This window comes from Lissotriton helveticus, chromosome 5_1 (genome assembly GCF_964261635.1).
Source record: "Lissotriton helveticus chromosome 5_1, aLisHel1.1, whole genome shotgun sequence".
Classification (NCBI taxonomy): domain Eukaryota; kingdom Metazoa; phylum Chordata; class Amphibia; order Caudata; family Salamandridae; genus Lissotriton; species Lissotriton helveticus.
In genome coordinates, this window is record NC_136065.1 from 1995300330 (window position 1) to 1995317373 (window position 17044).

At 45.0% G+C, this 17044-nt stretch overlaps 1 protein-coding gene across 1 annotated transcript in view; it reads left to right on the plus strand.

Moving 5' to 3' along the window:
* The first annotated feature begins 1074 nt into the window (after positions 1 to 1074).
* LOC144752840 (E3 ubiquitin-protein ligase TRIM39-like) overlaps positions 1075 to 17044 on the plus strand; it is a 157455-nt gene continuing 141485 nt past the window's right edge. The window contains exons 1-2 of the mRNA XM_078640680.1: positions 1075 to 1512; positions 10913 to 11008. Of these exons, the coding sequence (XP_078496806.1) occupies positions 1099 to 1512; positions 10913 to 11008 (510 nt within the window). The 5' untranslated portion in view covers positions 1075 to 1098. The remainder of the gene's footprint in view (positions 1513 to 10912; positions 11009 to 17044) is intronic.

Here is a 17044-nt window from a genome sequence, read left to right on the forward strand (position 1 = left end):
GGAAGCGGTGGTCCCTACTTGGACTAGGGTGCATACCCCTGCCAACTAGAGACCCGCGTTCTAACACCCACCATAAAAATACAGGTGGTAGCACTTATACATTTTGACAATCGGTGACACGCATGGCATAATGGTGCCACTACTGTAAATTTTTATGTAATAACATAAGAGTGGTAATTCTTTAGGGACTGTGGTAATTATTAGCACTCTGATACTTTGCCCAATGTGATACTAGCACTTCGGTAATGGTGACAATAAATAACACTTTATTAACATTATTTTTGCCAAGAGGTGTTTGTTATGCACTCACCCTTTAGTGCACCCACTCATCCATCCAAGTGTTTACACATTCATCTAAATATCCATGAAACAGACACACACACTCATGCCAATCAATGAAGAATCAGTTGTACTTTGCAACTGGCAAGACCTATTGGCTTTGCCAGTGCTTGAGCCCCACAGATGTTCCATTTAAGAGCGACGGCAGGTACACGCTCCCACATTATGACCGCATCTCTGTGTCAGGCACTATGAACTGAGAGGCAGTCACACACACAGCTCATGTTGCAGATACTCACAGCACAACCCAGACACAACCAACCACAGCGGCAAGACTGGCAAAGCTTACAAACGTGCATTCTTGAACCTGCAATTTTGATTTCAATGCTAGCTGGCGTGCAAAGTGTGTTTCAGTAAACAGCCCAGACACTGCTTGTTCTGCATCAACAACAACTCCCACCCCCTGACGCAGCACTCACAGCAGAGCCTCTGGCACTCCCAGAGGCAGACCCCCCACTACAGACCCATGCATTCTGGGGTCAGCTGCAAACTCAGCAGGTAATCGGACGACACTCCGAGCTCAGCCGCAGACACTCCCTTCTCCGAGGATTGCTTTATCTGCATGAATAAAGCCAATGAAAACCAAATGCTCCAGAAAGATGTGCAACGAAGGGAAGACAGATGCCTAAAACAGGTCTATGCAAGTGCAGCAGCCAGTAACGGTGGGAGGGAAGTAAGGAAGACGAGACAGACACTCCCACTTTACAAACTGGCAGAAACGAAACTTAACTTCATCACCACTTCCACTCTTGCAGGAACATGGCTGCAGCGAACCAGCTCCGGAGCCTAATGGAAGAGGCCACCTGCTCCATCTGTCTCGACTATTTTACAGACCCGGTGTCAGCGGAGTGTGGACACACCTTCTGTCTGTCCTGTATCAATCAGTGCTGGGAGGGGCTGCGGGCAGACTTCCCCTGCCCTGAGTGCAGGAAAACTTCTCAAAGTGAGAGACTCCGACCGAACAAGAGATTGGCAAGCATGGTGGAAATCTCCAAACAGCTTCACGTACCGAGTGCGACTTCCCAGGAGGGGAACCTGTGCAGAAAACACGAAGAAAAACTGAAAGTGTTCTGTGAAGATGACCAGGAGCCCATCTGTGTGGTCTGCAGCGTGTCATGTGATCACAAGCTGCACACGATGCTCCCCATTCTAGAAGCTGCCCAGGAGTACAAGGTATGTCTGCTATAGAGCTGGTAAGGAAAGCCAGGCTATTCCAATTCGAGACGCTGCCCAGGAGCACAAGTTGCATTAGACGTAGATGTGGGTTGGATAGGGGCGGGCCCAGGCTCAAACTGTTAGCCAATCAATATCCATTTCAGAGGCTGATTTAGACTACAAAGTAAGGGCTACTTATAATCAGTGGCGGCTGGTGCATTTTAAATCCTGTGGCGGGAACAGGAAGTGGAGACCCGTTGAAAATGTGTGAGCGCTCCTTCGAGCCAGCGAAATTCAAAGAGAGATGTGCTGAGATATTCCCATAAACCTTTCCCCTCCGCGTAGAACATTTTGAAAAAGAACCGATTCAGATTATGGATTGTACTGCACACTGCCAGTCACTGAGAACTTTGCATAGTAACGTGTAGAGCAGCAGCAGCAGCGCGTGCCTTTTTTCACCTAGACATAACTACACACAAATACAAGTATGCACTGCCCTAAGAGCATAAGATCACAGTAGAAAACTTTAAGTTTACAAAACTTTCTGCAGCTCTCTTGTCTATTTCGGCCACTCAATAGAAAAAGATAAATATCCAAATGGAATATGTCTATTTTAAAACTGTATTAAGTGGATTACATTAGTCACATTGGATGCTTGACGCAGATCTCACAAAGATGGCTATTCTAACTCCTAGTTAAATATGCAACAGGGTATAGCGAGATGAAGTTGAATTCAGATACAAATGTTTTGGATTGGAGTGGGGCAGATTGTTTTGGATTGGAGTGGGGCAGATTGTTTTGGATTGGAGTGGGGCAGATTGGCGTGCGGAGATTGGAGTGGGCCGATTGGATTGCGGAGATTGGAGTGGGGCCGATTAGATTGCGGAGATTGGAGTGGGGTCGATTGGATTGTGGAGATTGGAGTGGGGCCGATTGGATTGCGGAGATAGGAGTGGGGCAGATTGTTTTGGGTTGGAGTGGGCCAGATTGTTTTGGATTGGAGTGGGGCAGATTGTTTTGGGTTGGAGTGGGCCACATTGTTTTGGATTGGAGTGGGGCAGATTGTTTTGGATTGGAGTGGGGCAGATTTCTGTGCGGAGATTGGAGTGGGGCAGATTGATTTGGATTGGAGTGGGGCAGCTTGTTTTGGACTGAAGTGGGGCAGCTTGTTTTAGACTGAAGTGGGGCAGCTTGTTTTGGACTGAAGTGGGGCAGCTTGTTTTGGACTGAAGTGGGGCAGATTGTTTTGGACTGAAGTGGGGCAGATTGTTTTGGACTGAAGTGGGGCAGATTGTTTTGGACTGAAGTGGGCAGATTGTTTTGGACTGAAGTGGGGCAGATTGTTTTGGACTGAAGTGGGGCAGATTTTTTGGACTGAAGTGGGGCAGATTGTTTTGGATTGAAGTGGGGCAGATTGGTGTTGGGCGGAGGATTGGAGTGTGGTGGAGTGGGGTGGTTTGGATTGGTATAGAGTGGATTGGATTAAGTGGGGTGGATTGGTGTGGGGTGGATTGGCGTGCATTAGAGTGGGCCCGATTGGAGGTGTACTGAACTATTATGTGTTAAAGCATTTTTCAGAAAAAACACATAAGAAAGAAACATTGTCAATTTGCAATAATATTTGAGAACAGCATACACAGGCAAAAACAAAAGAAAACATTAGTGAAAAGTAAGAAAAGAAGACTTGGCAAAATATAAGAAACTTAACTATAGAAAATAAATCTTTGCAACTTTTTTTGTCCTGCTAGGCTCGTCTTTACCAGTCTCACGTCTTCTGTTTGCAGGACACTAAAAGTTGAACAGAATAAAATAGTACCTCAATCACATCGGGAGTAGCGAACGTGCACTGATTAAGTTGAATCAATCAGCGCCTGGTTCCTGCTCGACAGAGAGGAACGGAAGTGATGTTAGATCTGCCTCGACCAATTATGAGGCTGTAAAGAAGAGTACCACGCAAAGCAACATGTGGTAAGCAACGGGCTGGTTCCAAGCCCTTTTATGCATACAACAGTGTCTCGCAAGCAAGACGCATGCAGTAGCGCATGCTCTTGCAGGCACGACCCTAAAAAGGGTCAGAGTAGCACTAAAAGATTTTCAACAATCACGTGCGCAGCCGCATTTTGCTATCTTCAGAGATCAAAAGGAAGAGCTAAAAAAGAGGGATGTTTAAGGACCCTTGCGGCTTTTCTGAGGAGCTGATTGGGGACAAAAGCCTACGGATAAAGGGTGGCTCTGCCGGGAGTAGTTAATCGGAATGCATTTATTCCTTTACACATTAGACTGAATAGGTTTTTCAATGTCTTTCAACTCATAATATCAATGAAGTTGCTTGTCATTTCTACATCTGAAAAGGCAGACAACATGTTTTCATGGTTAGTAGCTGACAGCCTGTCACACTTTTTCACAACGAGAAACCTTGTCCAGCTAAAGTACTCCCCTTCTGCCTTCCACCACAACCCACCATCCCTGCCCTGTTAAACAAGACCCAGGTGCAGCACAAACATGGGCTGTCAAAACAGTATCTATGAAATTCCCTACAAGTAACTAAATGGACAAGAAATTCACAGCCCCTCAGACATTAGTGAGGGGCTCAAAGTGTGTCACAACGTCAATCTGCTTCATTCGCGATAAGAGGGGCCACGGAGTTTCCTGCTGGGGAAATTGGGTGGTAATCCATTTTTACGCACTTAGCTGCATTTACTAGACAACCCTCTAAGTTTATAACAGGTGGCCTAGACTGGGAAGCAAACATGCTAGTCTCTCTGGGAAATAGAAATTAATGATATACCAGTTGCACTGTGAGTCCAAGGACAGGGCCCCCCTTTCCTTGGCTTCCCAGCGCAAAATAATGGCTACAAAGCCCTGCTAAGGGGTGCCACCTGGACCTTGCAGCCTGGTCGAGAGCTGTGAGCCCCCCCCGTCCTGGACTTCGAAGCACTAGATAATGGCCAAGTCCCAGTGAAAGGGGCCCCATGCCTAGCCTTGCAGCCTGATTCAGTGCTTCGAGGCCCAGGGGATAAGGACCACCTTTCCTGTGCCTCAAAGCAGTAGTGAGACACTTTGCTGAACACTGCCCTACTGTGGCAGTCTGAGCTAGATGCTCCCCCCCTCCCCTCATCAACCTCTCCTTATCTGCTGATGTCCGGCTCATTGTGGAAACAAAAGAGCCATCTATCACCTGGAGAGGAAATACACGAAGGGCAGACAAGTTCTTCACCAAAGGATTTTAACAGAGGTGCTGCCCGCCCTTGTAAATGTATTGCGACTTATATAGCGCACGTATCGCCCAAAGGTATCAAGGCGCTTGCTTAGGGAACCCGTCCTGGTATTCCCCTGTGAGATACCCCGGCAGGGTGTCCACAAGGTGAAAGCCGGGCATCCCGCCGCGAGGGGCCGTAGTGGAGATTAAGCAAGCTATTGCCCAGAGTCGCAGAGTGTGACCCCGTGAGTCGAGTAGGCACCAGAGCGAGAATTGTCGAGTCCGTGGAATTTTTGAGCCCGAGACCCGCCGAGGCGGGGAATCTAACCCTGGTCCACGGCCGATCTCAGCTTCCGGGTCTGCCGCCTCTAACCACTGAGCCACGCTTCTCCCTTGTTCTGGAGAGCTGACGTAATTATTGGCTTTGTTGCTGTCACGTCCTTTACCCCTTGTTCCCCTCCCCCCACCTTTCACATCCAAGAATGCCGCCCTGAACAGCTCAAGACACCTCGCTCACCAATACATTAGCAATATGATCGGGTTGGGAGAGGGGCCTCAGGGAATAGGTGAGCTGCCTGTGAAAGTGTGAAACAGGGCCCCCTGTTATTGTGCTGATCGCGAGGCCCTGGGCAGCTGCCCACACTGCCCATGCCTAGCGCCGGCCTTGGCTCTTTACTTGCTCTACAGTAGTCCCTATCAACTCTATCTCCACCTTATCTCTACTCTTCTCATTTTTCTCTCTCCCCTTTCTCAGTTTTTTTGTTTCTCTCCTCTCCATTCCTGCTTTCGTACCTCTATTGCCACATGTATCTCTCCCTCTCTCCTTCACACCTTGTGTCCTTCTCTTCCCCTGCTTTATTTGTGTGGCTCTCCTCTCTCCCTGCTTTCCTGTTCTATTTCATCTTGTTAACATTCCTTTCACCTCTTTCCCTTCTAGGCCTGCTTTCTACGTTTCTTTTCGATTGTTGGCATTCCTTTAATTTATTTTCCCTCCAGTCCTGCTTTCTTTCGTCTCTCACCTTGACCGCTGCACTCTCTCTCTCTCTCTCTCTCTCACTCTCTCAGACATCCACACCTCATCTGGACAATAGACTAACACTCGGAGGGCTTGAATACATTTAAACAAGCTTATAAGTGTTTAGCAAGAGCTATTGGCGTTGCCAATGTTTTTAAGCTATGCTGTACAGCATTGTGGCTGCTGTGCAGCATGTTGAAAAGTGTAATAAAAAAGTGCTATAAGCTTTTTGTTACCTTATATATAACCAAGAAGACATTTTGTACAACTGAACAACCCTATTAAAAAAGAATAAACATAAAAAATGTCTTTTATCCCTGGGAGCGTTTCAGAATTTGACACTTCCATTCAATATCCTAAAATTAGTTTAAAAGGAAATGTAACAAAATGCTGTTTTAATCTTCGTATAAACAAAATAGGAGAAAAAACAGTTGTTCTGATGTCCTCTCCCAGTTTTCTGCGCCTAAATCAGTTTTCTGCCTTTCAGTGAATCATTTGCCTTCTTCTTTAGTAGCATCCTCACAAGTGCTGTGCTGCCATGATAATGGCCGAATAAGTGCTCTTAAGTGCCAACTAACACTATCCAGTGAACCGGTGACTGGGGTGGGTGAAGAGAACGCCTCACACCATGTCTCAGCAGGGCCTATCAGAAAAGGCCCAATACAGGTAGAGTCAGGGCAAGTTTAAAATAAAATGAAAAGTGCGGGTCACCAAGGCCAAGTTTGAAAAACAAGTGCAGATCACCAGGAAATACAATTCAAAGTCAAGTTCGACCTTTGAAAGGAATTATGCAACACTTAAATGAAGCAACTTTTAGCTGCAATGCCATCTGCCCAAACAAACCAACTACACTTTGTGCAATTTACTTAAACTCTATGGAAAACGGATGTCTCCAACAGGTAAACATCCTGAACCTGCAGCGGTTATTGAAACTTAATCTCTCCAGTGAAGCAGGGGCGCAGCTACCATTGGTGCAGCAAGTACAGTGGCACCGGAGCCCACGGAACCCTGTTAGTTGCCTTTTTTTGCCACCCCTACCGCAGTGAAATGCCCATTTTCCATGCTTGCACCAAGGCCTGTACCATCCTTGCCATGCTAGTGCAGTACTGTTGCACTGTCCAAAACATCTTCAGGACAGCTTTACTTTTGTGCATGTGTAGTAGATAAAGAAAGCGCTAGTCTAGCCTCAGAATTCAGCAGCATGCTGGGATCTGAGCGCCCTGGAAGACTGAAGGTATGCACTGGTGTGTTTGCTAGAAGAGAAAACAAGTTTCTTTCTGGCTGCTGCATTGATGAACAATGGGCTAATGCTGGTGAGGTCCTGTACATGAGCTTTGACGAGACCTGTGATTAGAGGAAGGCACCACTCGCTTCCATGGAGACAACAATGGTGGTCTTGTCTCAACAACAGAACTCATATATGGGGACCTGAGGGGAAGGGCGAGCGCACTGTACATTCTGTCCAGCCTTTCATCCAGTGGGTACTGCAGTGGCTTCAAAGTATGCAGGACAAGCCTTCTATAATTCAACCCTCTCCACCCTATCTGAGCAGAAGGGCACGTCTCCTAGAATCTGAAACCAGCTTTTACAAACGGTGGGACTTTTTTGGAGTAACTTGAAATAAAACTGCAACAGCTGATTAAGGTCTTAGAGAATCTAGCCGTGCTTTGAAAAGAGCTGGTGCCTCGCCGCATTTGTTTTCTTAAAAGCACAAGAACAGTTATTACAAGCAGCTTATCAAGGGAGACGAGCTCATCATGTTTTTCTTAATTGACATTCTGCTGGCCTCTCTCCAAGGAGGAGAAGAGCCATCAGCAGTTTGGTTCCGATATTCCACAAAATATCGCCCTAGGGTTTGTTCAACTTCTTTGTTGACTCCTTGCGCAAGAGAAAAGGAATTGCGGGCAGGACACTCCTGACAACTGTTTCTCAGAGGATCGGCAGCTGATGCCCTAGTCCTGCTTCCGCGACAGATCTCCAGCTCTGCCCACATGGCTCCAGATAGTACAATCACAAATGCTGCGGAAGCCGAAGCGCTGCCTCGAAGGGTGTGTGATGACTTCGAGGGCATACCCTCAATTCCCAACCTTAATGTACGTTTATTACAGCACTTAGAGGTCTGTATTTTTCTTGCATCCTGCAGCGTTATGAGACACAATTTGTTTAAGGACTGGCTGCACCTCACTGTGGGACTGGAAACATTAAAATCGAACTGTGATGGGGAGAGAATGGACAGGGAAGAAGAAGCAATTATGTGCAAGAGAAGGGCATGAGATGGGATGCTGTGGATGTGCACTCGTGCTTGTTCTGGCATTCACCTTGGGCTTGCGCGGCCTGCTAATTGAAAACACATGGCCTGCCCGCCGCTGCTCGCTCCTGCAAGGTGGATGCCAGCACAAGCATGAGTGCTTAAAAAGAATTGGTTTATTGCAATTATAGTTGACCTTGCTAAAGAACCGTGTGATTTGACATCAATGTATGTTGGTTTTTAAATGTATAACAATCCTGCACAAAGTCTATGTAGTGTATATGTTTTATGTAATTCTGTTGGACAGCATAAATAATGTTTCTAACATGATTCAGATATGATGGAAATATATGACTAAAACTTTATTTCTTTTGTGGTCAGTGTGCTTTGTGTGTATAGATACCACTATCCTGGTACCCGTGCAGGGACGGATTCACTAAGTAATGCAATAAGAAATATCCCAGCGCTTGCCAGCGTCAGGTACCGAACATGCTGACCTTATTTAACTAAATAAGGCGGTCTTTCACAATTTTTAAAAATTAACTTATGATACTGTTTTCCTAATATACAGTGGAAGCGCATTCCAAAGCGTAGGGGCAAGAAATGCAAAGGAACACCCTCTCCTCCTAGCTCTTTTAATTCAGGGTACTGCAAACAATTGCTGGCCAGTAGAAAGCAGAACTCTAGTAGGATTGTACGATGAGAGTGGGATTTGATTTAGCATAGGACTCCTTCTGTATGCAGAGAGCATTAAACTGAATTCCTTTAGTCTCAAGGAGCCAATGCAAAGTAAACAGGGCTGCAATGGCAGAGTGACATTTAGGAATAGTCAATAGATTATGTGCAGCAGCATTTTGAATAACCAGGAGCCTATTTATGACAGCTTTGGGACTTCCCAAATATAGGGAATCCCCATTATCAAGTCTAGAAATGACCAAACGTTGCACCACTATAATTTTCTCAGGGACCCTAGCAGGTCAACACAAGTGGCTGCTAGTTTTTAGGTCGAGCCTAGTGCAGCTCGCATGCGCTGCTCTATGGGGAGGCTTCTTGTAAGCACTCCAAACTTCCCAGAGACTTTTCCTTGTGGGTCGGACTCCTCCCACAGATTCCATTGGCCTTTGCATGAGACTTTCAATAATAAAAGCACGCAAATGGCCAAAGACGGGTGCATGTCCTGCCTTTCCTCTAAATGTGCACTCCCATGGCATTTGGGTCTCGGGTTTAACCATTCACTGGTCTTGAAAAATCGAGAGTCTCCTGCATTAATTGGTAAGTTTATTTTTAGAAATGTAACTATTCCCTTCGGGTCCTACCAAGCCCTGCTTTCACATGGAGCCCATAGCACATGTGCTGTCCAGTGGGGCCCGACACGATTTAGCTACTGCTTTCTCATGCGTGTTTAGGGCAGGGCTGTTTGGATACCACCAGCAAGTCACATTGTGCTGCTTGCATTAGGCTATGCACGCCCTTCTGACTCCGTCAGAACTGTAGACATGTACCGCACAACTGTTGCACTGCTATAGCTATAGTAAAGCTCAAATTAACACATCATTAAGCACTACCCTCACTAGGAATGTTCGGTATCCAGTATCCACATGTAATCAGTTCTTGAATAGTTGTAGCAGAGGATATCTTTTCTGTTTACAGTCTTTGGCGAGGCCCAGCAAACTATGGCATTGTGATTGCTGACTGCACAGGAGAGATTTATGTGTGGGAAACAGGTTTAAGTGAAATATAAACAGAACTATGTGATATCACAAGAAATACTAAACCCATAGATAAGATCTGGGGTGGTGTCATGAAGGCGTGCGTTCCCGCAGGGTACTAACGTCTTCCTGTCTATGTGAGGCACTTTTGTAAAGCGCATACAATAAACTCAGGTTGTTTTCAGGGTTGGAACATGTGCTGCAGAGAGCTCCACTTGATAACAGTGGGAGGTGACTGCCTGTCATTCCAGTTATGCTGATTGCTGCACATCCTCCGAGAAATTCTGAGTTAAGTGTTTGTACTTTTTTTTTTTTGCAGTTTATATACCGCAAACTCGACCGGAAGGTATCAGGTCACTTTACAGGAGCGCCAGTTGCATTACAGAATTACAGACACACATTAATTTTTGTTCTTTTCTAGACACAGGGCGATTAAGTGATTTGCCCAGAATCACAGGGTGATTGAGCCTCCCACCAGACTCCAACCTGGTCCCCAGCTTAAAAGTTGCAATAAATTCACCTAAAAACAAACGCACATCTGTGCCCTGCAAGAACACGAATCCAAGTCATAGGGCCCTGAATTTGTAGTTTAATGATTGCCCATTCAATAAAATATGGTGCATTCCATTTATTGTGGTTTAATTCGGGACACTTAATCTGGGCTGCGCATCCTGCTTATCAGCATGCATAGAACCGAAGTGATGTTCCTTGGCACCTACGAGCCTGACCGATCATGTTCATCGACTTGATGGTGGCCCTTGCGGCATTAATGACATTCTAGCCCCAACGCATACCTTAAATATGAGGGAAACAAACATGAAACAAAACAACTGGCAGTAAAACGACTAATGCTTTACCGCCCAAAAGTGTTGAGGATCACATCTACACTCTAAACAAAAATGATTTCACGCATATTATAGAAAGGCTATAGTCTTCGAATGTTTGAATCAAATGGTCAAAATAAGAGTGGGCAATAGGTTTACTAACGAAACAACTGATGCATAAGTCATAAAAAACTGGGTTTTCAAAAAGTTGCTGGCTCTATAATATCACTTAGGACTCCCTAATATTAACCCACTGTAGTCTAGGTCTGCCAGTTTTCTCCTTGTCTGTTACTCGCTCTGCTCCTGTTCTAAGTGCCAGTACACCCTATGAGGTAGTAGTCGCACTTTATACAATTGCTAACATAGCAGAACATTGTGCTGTGTATGTTGTATGATTTGAAAATATAGACTTTCGTCTTTTAGGAGAAGTTTCAGCGTTATCTAGACCGATTGACGAAAAAGCTGGAGGATGTTCATGAGCTGCATCACAAAGAAGAGATGAAAGTTGAACAGCTGAAGGTAAGAGAACAGTAACTGGAAAATCAGTATGGGCAGAGGAAACCAAGCTTTATCTCGCATTATCTGTTCCCAACAGAACCACAGCACTCATGTAGTTGGTCGGGGATACCAGGGTTATTAGGGCTTTGAAGCAATAGTCTGCAACTTTCACGAACATAGAGGAATAAAGTCACTGTAAGGAACCAGGGGTTTTCTAGAGTTCTTGTTTGGATATCATGTAAAGATGATCAACTCCCAGGACTTACTTTAACCAAAACCCTTATTCATGTCTAGCTACCTTCTTGAAGGGGAAGGAAGATCACCATCACAGGGGTGATGTTAGCAAGGGGACTTCAACATGAAGTGCCCACATCTGATTCCATCAGCGAGGTGCCCCCTCTTCTGTGAGGGAGAACCTGCAAGCACTTTCCAGGGCTCAAGATGTCAAGCACACAGAGCTGTGAAATCTTCAGCCAGCTAAGTTCAGCTCAGGCAGCCATGGGTCTGTGCTTTTAGCGATTGTATAGTGCCTGGCTGGCTGACAAGAACATAGAGAGTGTCTGTCAGGCTGACCTTTGCTCCAGCTGACAGATACTCTTTATGTCTGCAAAAAGGTGGGGGGCCAGAACCCTTCCGCCCTTTAGGACGGGTGCAAGGCAGACTAAGGTAAGCCAGCACTAGTGGAAAGATAAACAGCACCATATCTTACTAGAGAAGGCGCTGTTCTGCTCTCTCCTTTTCACACAGCACAGTTCAGCAAATGTAGTTATTGCGTTGTGTCACGTGAAAATTGAATACATCTACCGCTTTGTTTCTCCAGATGAAGCATCCTTAACGTATGATGCCTACCAGTATGGATGACATGTGACTCTTAGGCAGTGTGGAACTCATTGTCTCCCAGCATTGATTTACACATTCATTCATTGTCTTTGTATAATATGTGTGTGATGTAAAGCGCTCTGACACCCTAAATTGGTGAACTAAAGAAAGATGAAGGTTACCATTGGAGGGTGGTAGTGATGGAATTGACGGAGAATTATGTCCTCAAAGTTCTCCTCCTTCAAAGACACTTCCAAAGTTAATTCATGCCCTCTCTGTTATCTGAAGGAAGACCTTTTAGTATAGAAAATGTATATTCTCCATGACTATGGAAGTGCCTTCCCAGTGTGTTCTTATGGTTTGAGAGTCTGCCATTTATTGCAGTATTACCCTTTTACCTGTGTTTGGTACTCTTTTGTAACATGCACACGTCACTTTTCTCTTGTAACACACTGTTTGCAACCTCTTACATTTGTTTGCTTTCGATACTTGCACATGTGCCACCATTGCCTACGTAACGTTTGTTCTTGTGTTTGAGTGTCCTCCATTTATTGCAGTATTATACCTCTACTTGTACTTGAACGCTTTTGTAAACTGCACACATGTCACTTTTTCCTCCTGTAATGCACCGTATGCTACCTCTTGTATTTTGTTTGCTCACGATTGTCACTTTTGCCTCATGTAATGTACTGTTTGCTTTTGTAATTTGTTCACTTGTAATGTTCTCATGTATCAGTTCTGTTCCTATTGTGAAGCGCTCTGACACCTTCGGGTAAAGTCCGTGCTATATAAAAACGCATAAATAAATAAAACAAAAAATAAAGGGGAAGAGGGGGTCATGGGGGGTGGGGAGATGGTGGAGGGGAAACAAAGATTGGCACCAACAATAAAGCCAGCTCTCCTTACATATTGGAAGTGCAGGACATTCTCTCAACAGACGTCAAAACATAGTTGCGTTGGTTCTTCTAGTTTCTTTTCTGAGACTTGGCATGAGAGACTTATGGCTTGGTAGGCGTTAGCAACACATTTTTAAATACTTTAGTGTACATAGGCTCTCATTCTCCTAATGAAACAAATATTTTTGCATAGTTAAGGTTTCATTGTGCGAAATTTGTATATTTCTTAACTCATAAAATGAGTCTCAGCAATGACCTGGAGACAAGGTATGTTATGTTCCCTGCTACCATGTTCGATGTGTACATGTGCAAATAGTTTCTGTGCGTGCAAATGTATGTAAATCTTTGAATGTTTTTTAAGGCATTTGTTGCGTCTTACCTCTTGTTTGTAGGTTTATACCTGCCTAAACAGTCGTAGGGACAAAGGGTGAGAGGCATCCGAAATGTATTGAAGCTATGCTTAAGTGAAAATCCTATTTTCGGGAACTCTTCTTGTTACAAGATATACATATTAACTCTAAACACCTACAATAAAAGGAAAACAATGAATAAGCAGCATAGGAGTATTACTGCTATGAAATAAAGACACCACCAAACTTCAAACCAGATTGATCAACAACAACAAAAGGAATTAGTGCTAAGCTTTACAGAAGACGAGACATAGTGCAGAGGTCCATACTGTACTGCAAGTCGCATGTTGACTACAAACATGATATCAATGTGTATGTCCCCATTGCACAAGCCAACCAGAAACAATTCATTCAGCTCAAGGAATCACACTGACAATTTAAATAAGGGAGTGTTTTTGTTGATAAATTCTAGGAATCCATAACTCTTTGAGTGTGCTCCATTGAAGGACAGCTTCTGGGAGCCTCCTTCATTGCTGGGTTCACTCATGTTCCATTCTTAGAGGTGGTGTCACAGTAGAGAAGTGTAAGCAGCCTTTGTCCAGAGACAGCTTGAGGCTTTGGCCCCTCAGGCTTCTAGTAGCCCCCAGCAGTCTCTCCTTGTGTACGTGCACTGAGTGTTTTCAAGGCACATTCATATTTCAAGTAAGTTCATGTCGTGCTCTGTTTACTGAATGGGTTATTTGAAACATTGTTGGTACTCCTGATGCATTTTTAGGTCTTTCATAGGCAGCACGAATGCGCTGCACTAGGAGGGTCTTTAGCCATCGGTCTTCTCTTTTCTAGCACTGCACTCGTGCTTGTAGCGGCATCCACCTTGCGGAAGCGAGCAGCTGCGCGGCCACGTTAATTACAAACATATGGCCGCTGCTTGCTCCAGCAAGGTGGATGCCACCACAAGCACAAGTGCAAGTGCTTGAAAACGAGTACTCTAACTTTCAGGGCCGCGCTCGAGCGCTAGCTTTACTTGTTCACGTTTGTTTTGACACCATTAAGGTAGCTTGCCTCAGGCCGTCATGCCCCAGTGCATGCCTTGGAAAAGCCTGTTTTTGTACTCACACTGCCCCCTAGTGGCAGTGTTTGCTCCCAGCACGTTCATTGCAGATAAGCACTCGCTGCTTGTAGGGGAAAAGCAGATCTTTAGCTTCACAGTTTGTGTGCTGACACCACCACCGGGACCCCTTGTAAAGCCGTGCCCCTGCTATGCACAGCTGCGGGTCGGCCAAGAAAGCACCTATCACAGGGTAGGGCCACGCTACTATGACGAGGGTTCCCAGTGCTTAACATGCACGTGGGCGCTTTCCCCAAGTGGGCTGTGAACCCTTTCGCAGATGTGCTGAGGTAGTAAATTTGTATGTGGTTTATTTTAGAAAAGAGCTTCTTTAAAATGATCTGATTGTAATAACTTTAGACTGATCTCAAACGTGCCTGTAGGTTTTCATCTTAAGTGTGAGATGCTAATTTTCAGAAATTGTTCTTACGTTCATTGGCTGAGACTCCCAGTGACTGCGTAGTTTGAGACAATTTCAAATGGTGCTTTTTTTAAAGTTGGTGCCCTGAGTAGGCCTTCAAACCTCCGCGTGACCCCGGTTTCTACACTCTTTCCTTGTTCACCCGGTGAAGAGGAGCGGTCACTCCGTGTGAGCAGTAAAATGAGCTTTCATAGAGTGGGTTTCCAGCTCATGTGTGAAGTGAGAGACCCTGGAAGGGTTGACACATCCCCAGGACTTGCTGAGCAGCTCCATGCGGCTTTGCTCTGGGGCAGACTTGGTGCCCAGAAGGGTTGGTGAAGGCATACCCTCCCCCCCCCCTTGAAGGCTACATTATCGCCTTCCCCTTACGATCACCCGGTCTACATTAATCCACCATTGGCCCATTTTGCCTCCTGAAGCTCTAAATCATCTTTAACCTCACTCAAAAATAACTGATACAAAGGACCCATTTTACCTCGTGCCTTAAGTAGCTCCATGATCTCAATTTTCTGTAAAATAATTGCATTTTGAGCTTTTTTCCCCTCACAATAACTGCGCAGCTGGAGATATTTAAAAAAATCCCCTCGCGGTAGCTTGAATTTACTTTGTAAACTTTCAAAAGACATAAATTGTAATCCTACAAATAAATCCCCTAAAGTGCATATTCCTAAATTATACCATCTTTTCATAACCGAGTCAGCAAATATTATGGGTAATATAAGGCAGCCTTGTAGTGGAGTGTATATGTTCAAATTCTGGCCAATACCCAACCTCTTTTTAGTTTTCCTCCAAATTGTATAGGCTGCTATTACCGGCTTAAACCTCGTTAAATTGGGCTCCGAAGGGGTTAATTTGACGAGATGTATTGAAATCTCACGTAATGTTCTGATTAATGGCCCGCTGAAAAGCCAGTTCTACATGGCAATCTTTGAACTTTATTATACCCCGGGGAAACTGGCTATGTGGTTCTGAAAATCTGGACCCTGTCGCTATCCCGATATCGAGGTCCAATACCCGTGTCACAAAATATCAACGTACCATGACGATTTTGGTGTCTATGAACCGATAATGATTAGGACATCATTCCTATGTATTTGCGTCACAATCGAGGGTTGCCAACACCCCAAAATCGTAGTTTCCGTCCCAATCCCTTAGACTCCATTTTGTGAACGGCATCCATCTTACATCTTGCCCTCATGTTAAGTCAATTAAAGGTCGAGCTTGATCCAAAAGGGACACGTCCACCTTCCCTGACTTCCCCCTGACCTGTCCCAACTGACTCCATTGCCTTAAGCCAAACCTGTTTGGGCAGCTCCTCGCCCAGTGGCCGAATACGATAGCATCAATGCATAACATTCCACAAACCATTCACTACATACAGACCATGCTTTCTGCAAACATGCACCTGTCCACGTTCCTTGTTTATGGCCAGTTTTATGACTGGGTTGTACCTTTCTTTATTGGTGTTTCATCGATATCTGATGGGAGTTCCAGATCTTGCTGGGTAATCTATCACGAACTGGACATCTAAAATGTGGGCTTGCTTACATGACTTCGCACTTTGTATTATTGCAGAAATATGTTTATAGCCATACCATAAAACTCAAGAATTCTTGCTTGCAGCCATTATTTTCGTATATAAGGAGAAGGCTGGTTCTGTAAAAACGAACACGAACAGTCTCCTGAGAATACATGACCTGTGTTTGTCGTGCTTCTAGGACACGTGTTACTTGGTAGCTACCAATAAAACTTGATCTCTCACTGCGACTAGAAGACTCATTGTTTCTGTGGTCCGGAACAAGGGAGAACTCAGAGGTCGAGATGTATTGAAATCTCACGTAATGTTCTGATTAATGGCCCGCTGAAAAGCCAGTTCTACATGGCAATCTTTGAACTTTATTATACCCCGGGGAAACTGGCTATGTGTTTCTGAAAATCTGGACCCTGTCGCTATCCCGATATCGAGGTCCAATACCCGTGTCACAAAATATCAACGTACCATGACGATTTTGGTGTCTATGAACCGATAATGATTAGGACATCATTCCTATGTATTTGCGTCACAATCGAGGGTTGCCAACACCCCAAAATCGTAGTTTCCGTCCCAATCCCTTAGACTCCATTTTGTGAACGGCATCCATCTTACATCTTGCCCTCATGTTAAGTCAATTAAAGGTCGAGCTTGATCCAAAAGGGACACGTCCACCTTCCCTGACTTCCCCCTGACCTGTCCCAACTGACTCCATTGCCTTAAGCCAAACCTGTTTGGGCAGCTCCTCGCCCAGTGGCCGAATACGATAGCATCAATGCATAACATTCCACAAACCATTCACTACATACAGACCATGCTTTCTGCAAACATGCACCTGTCCACGTTCCTTGTTTATGGCCAGTTTTATGACTGGGTTGTACCTTTCTTTATTGGTGTTTCATCGATATCTGATGGGAGTTCCAGATCTTGCT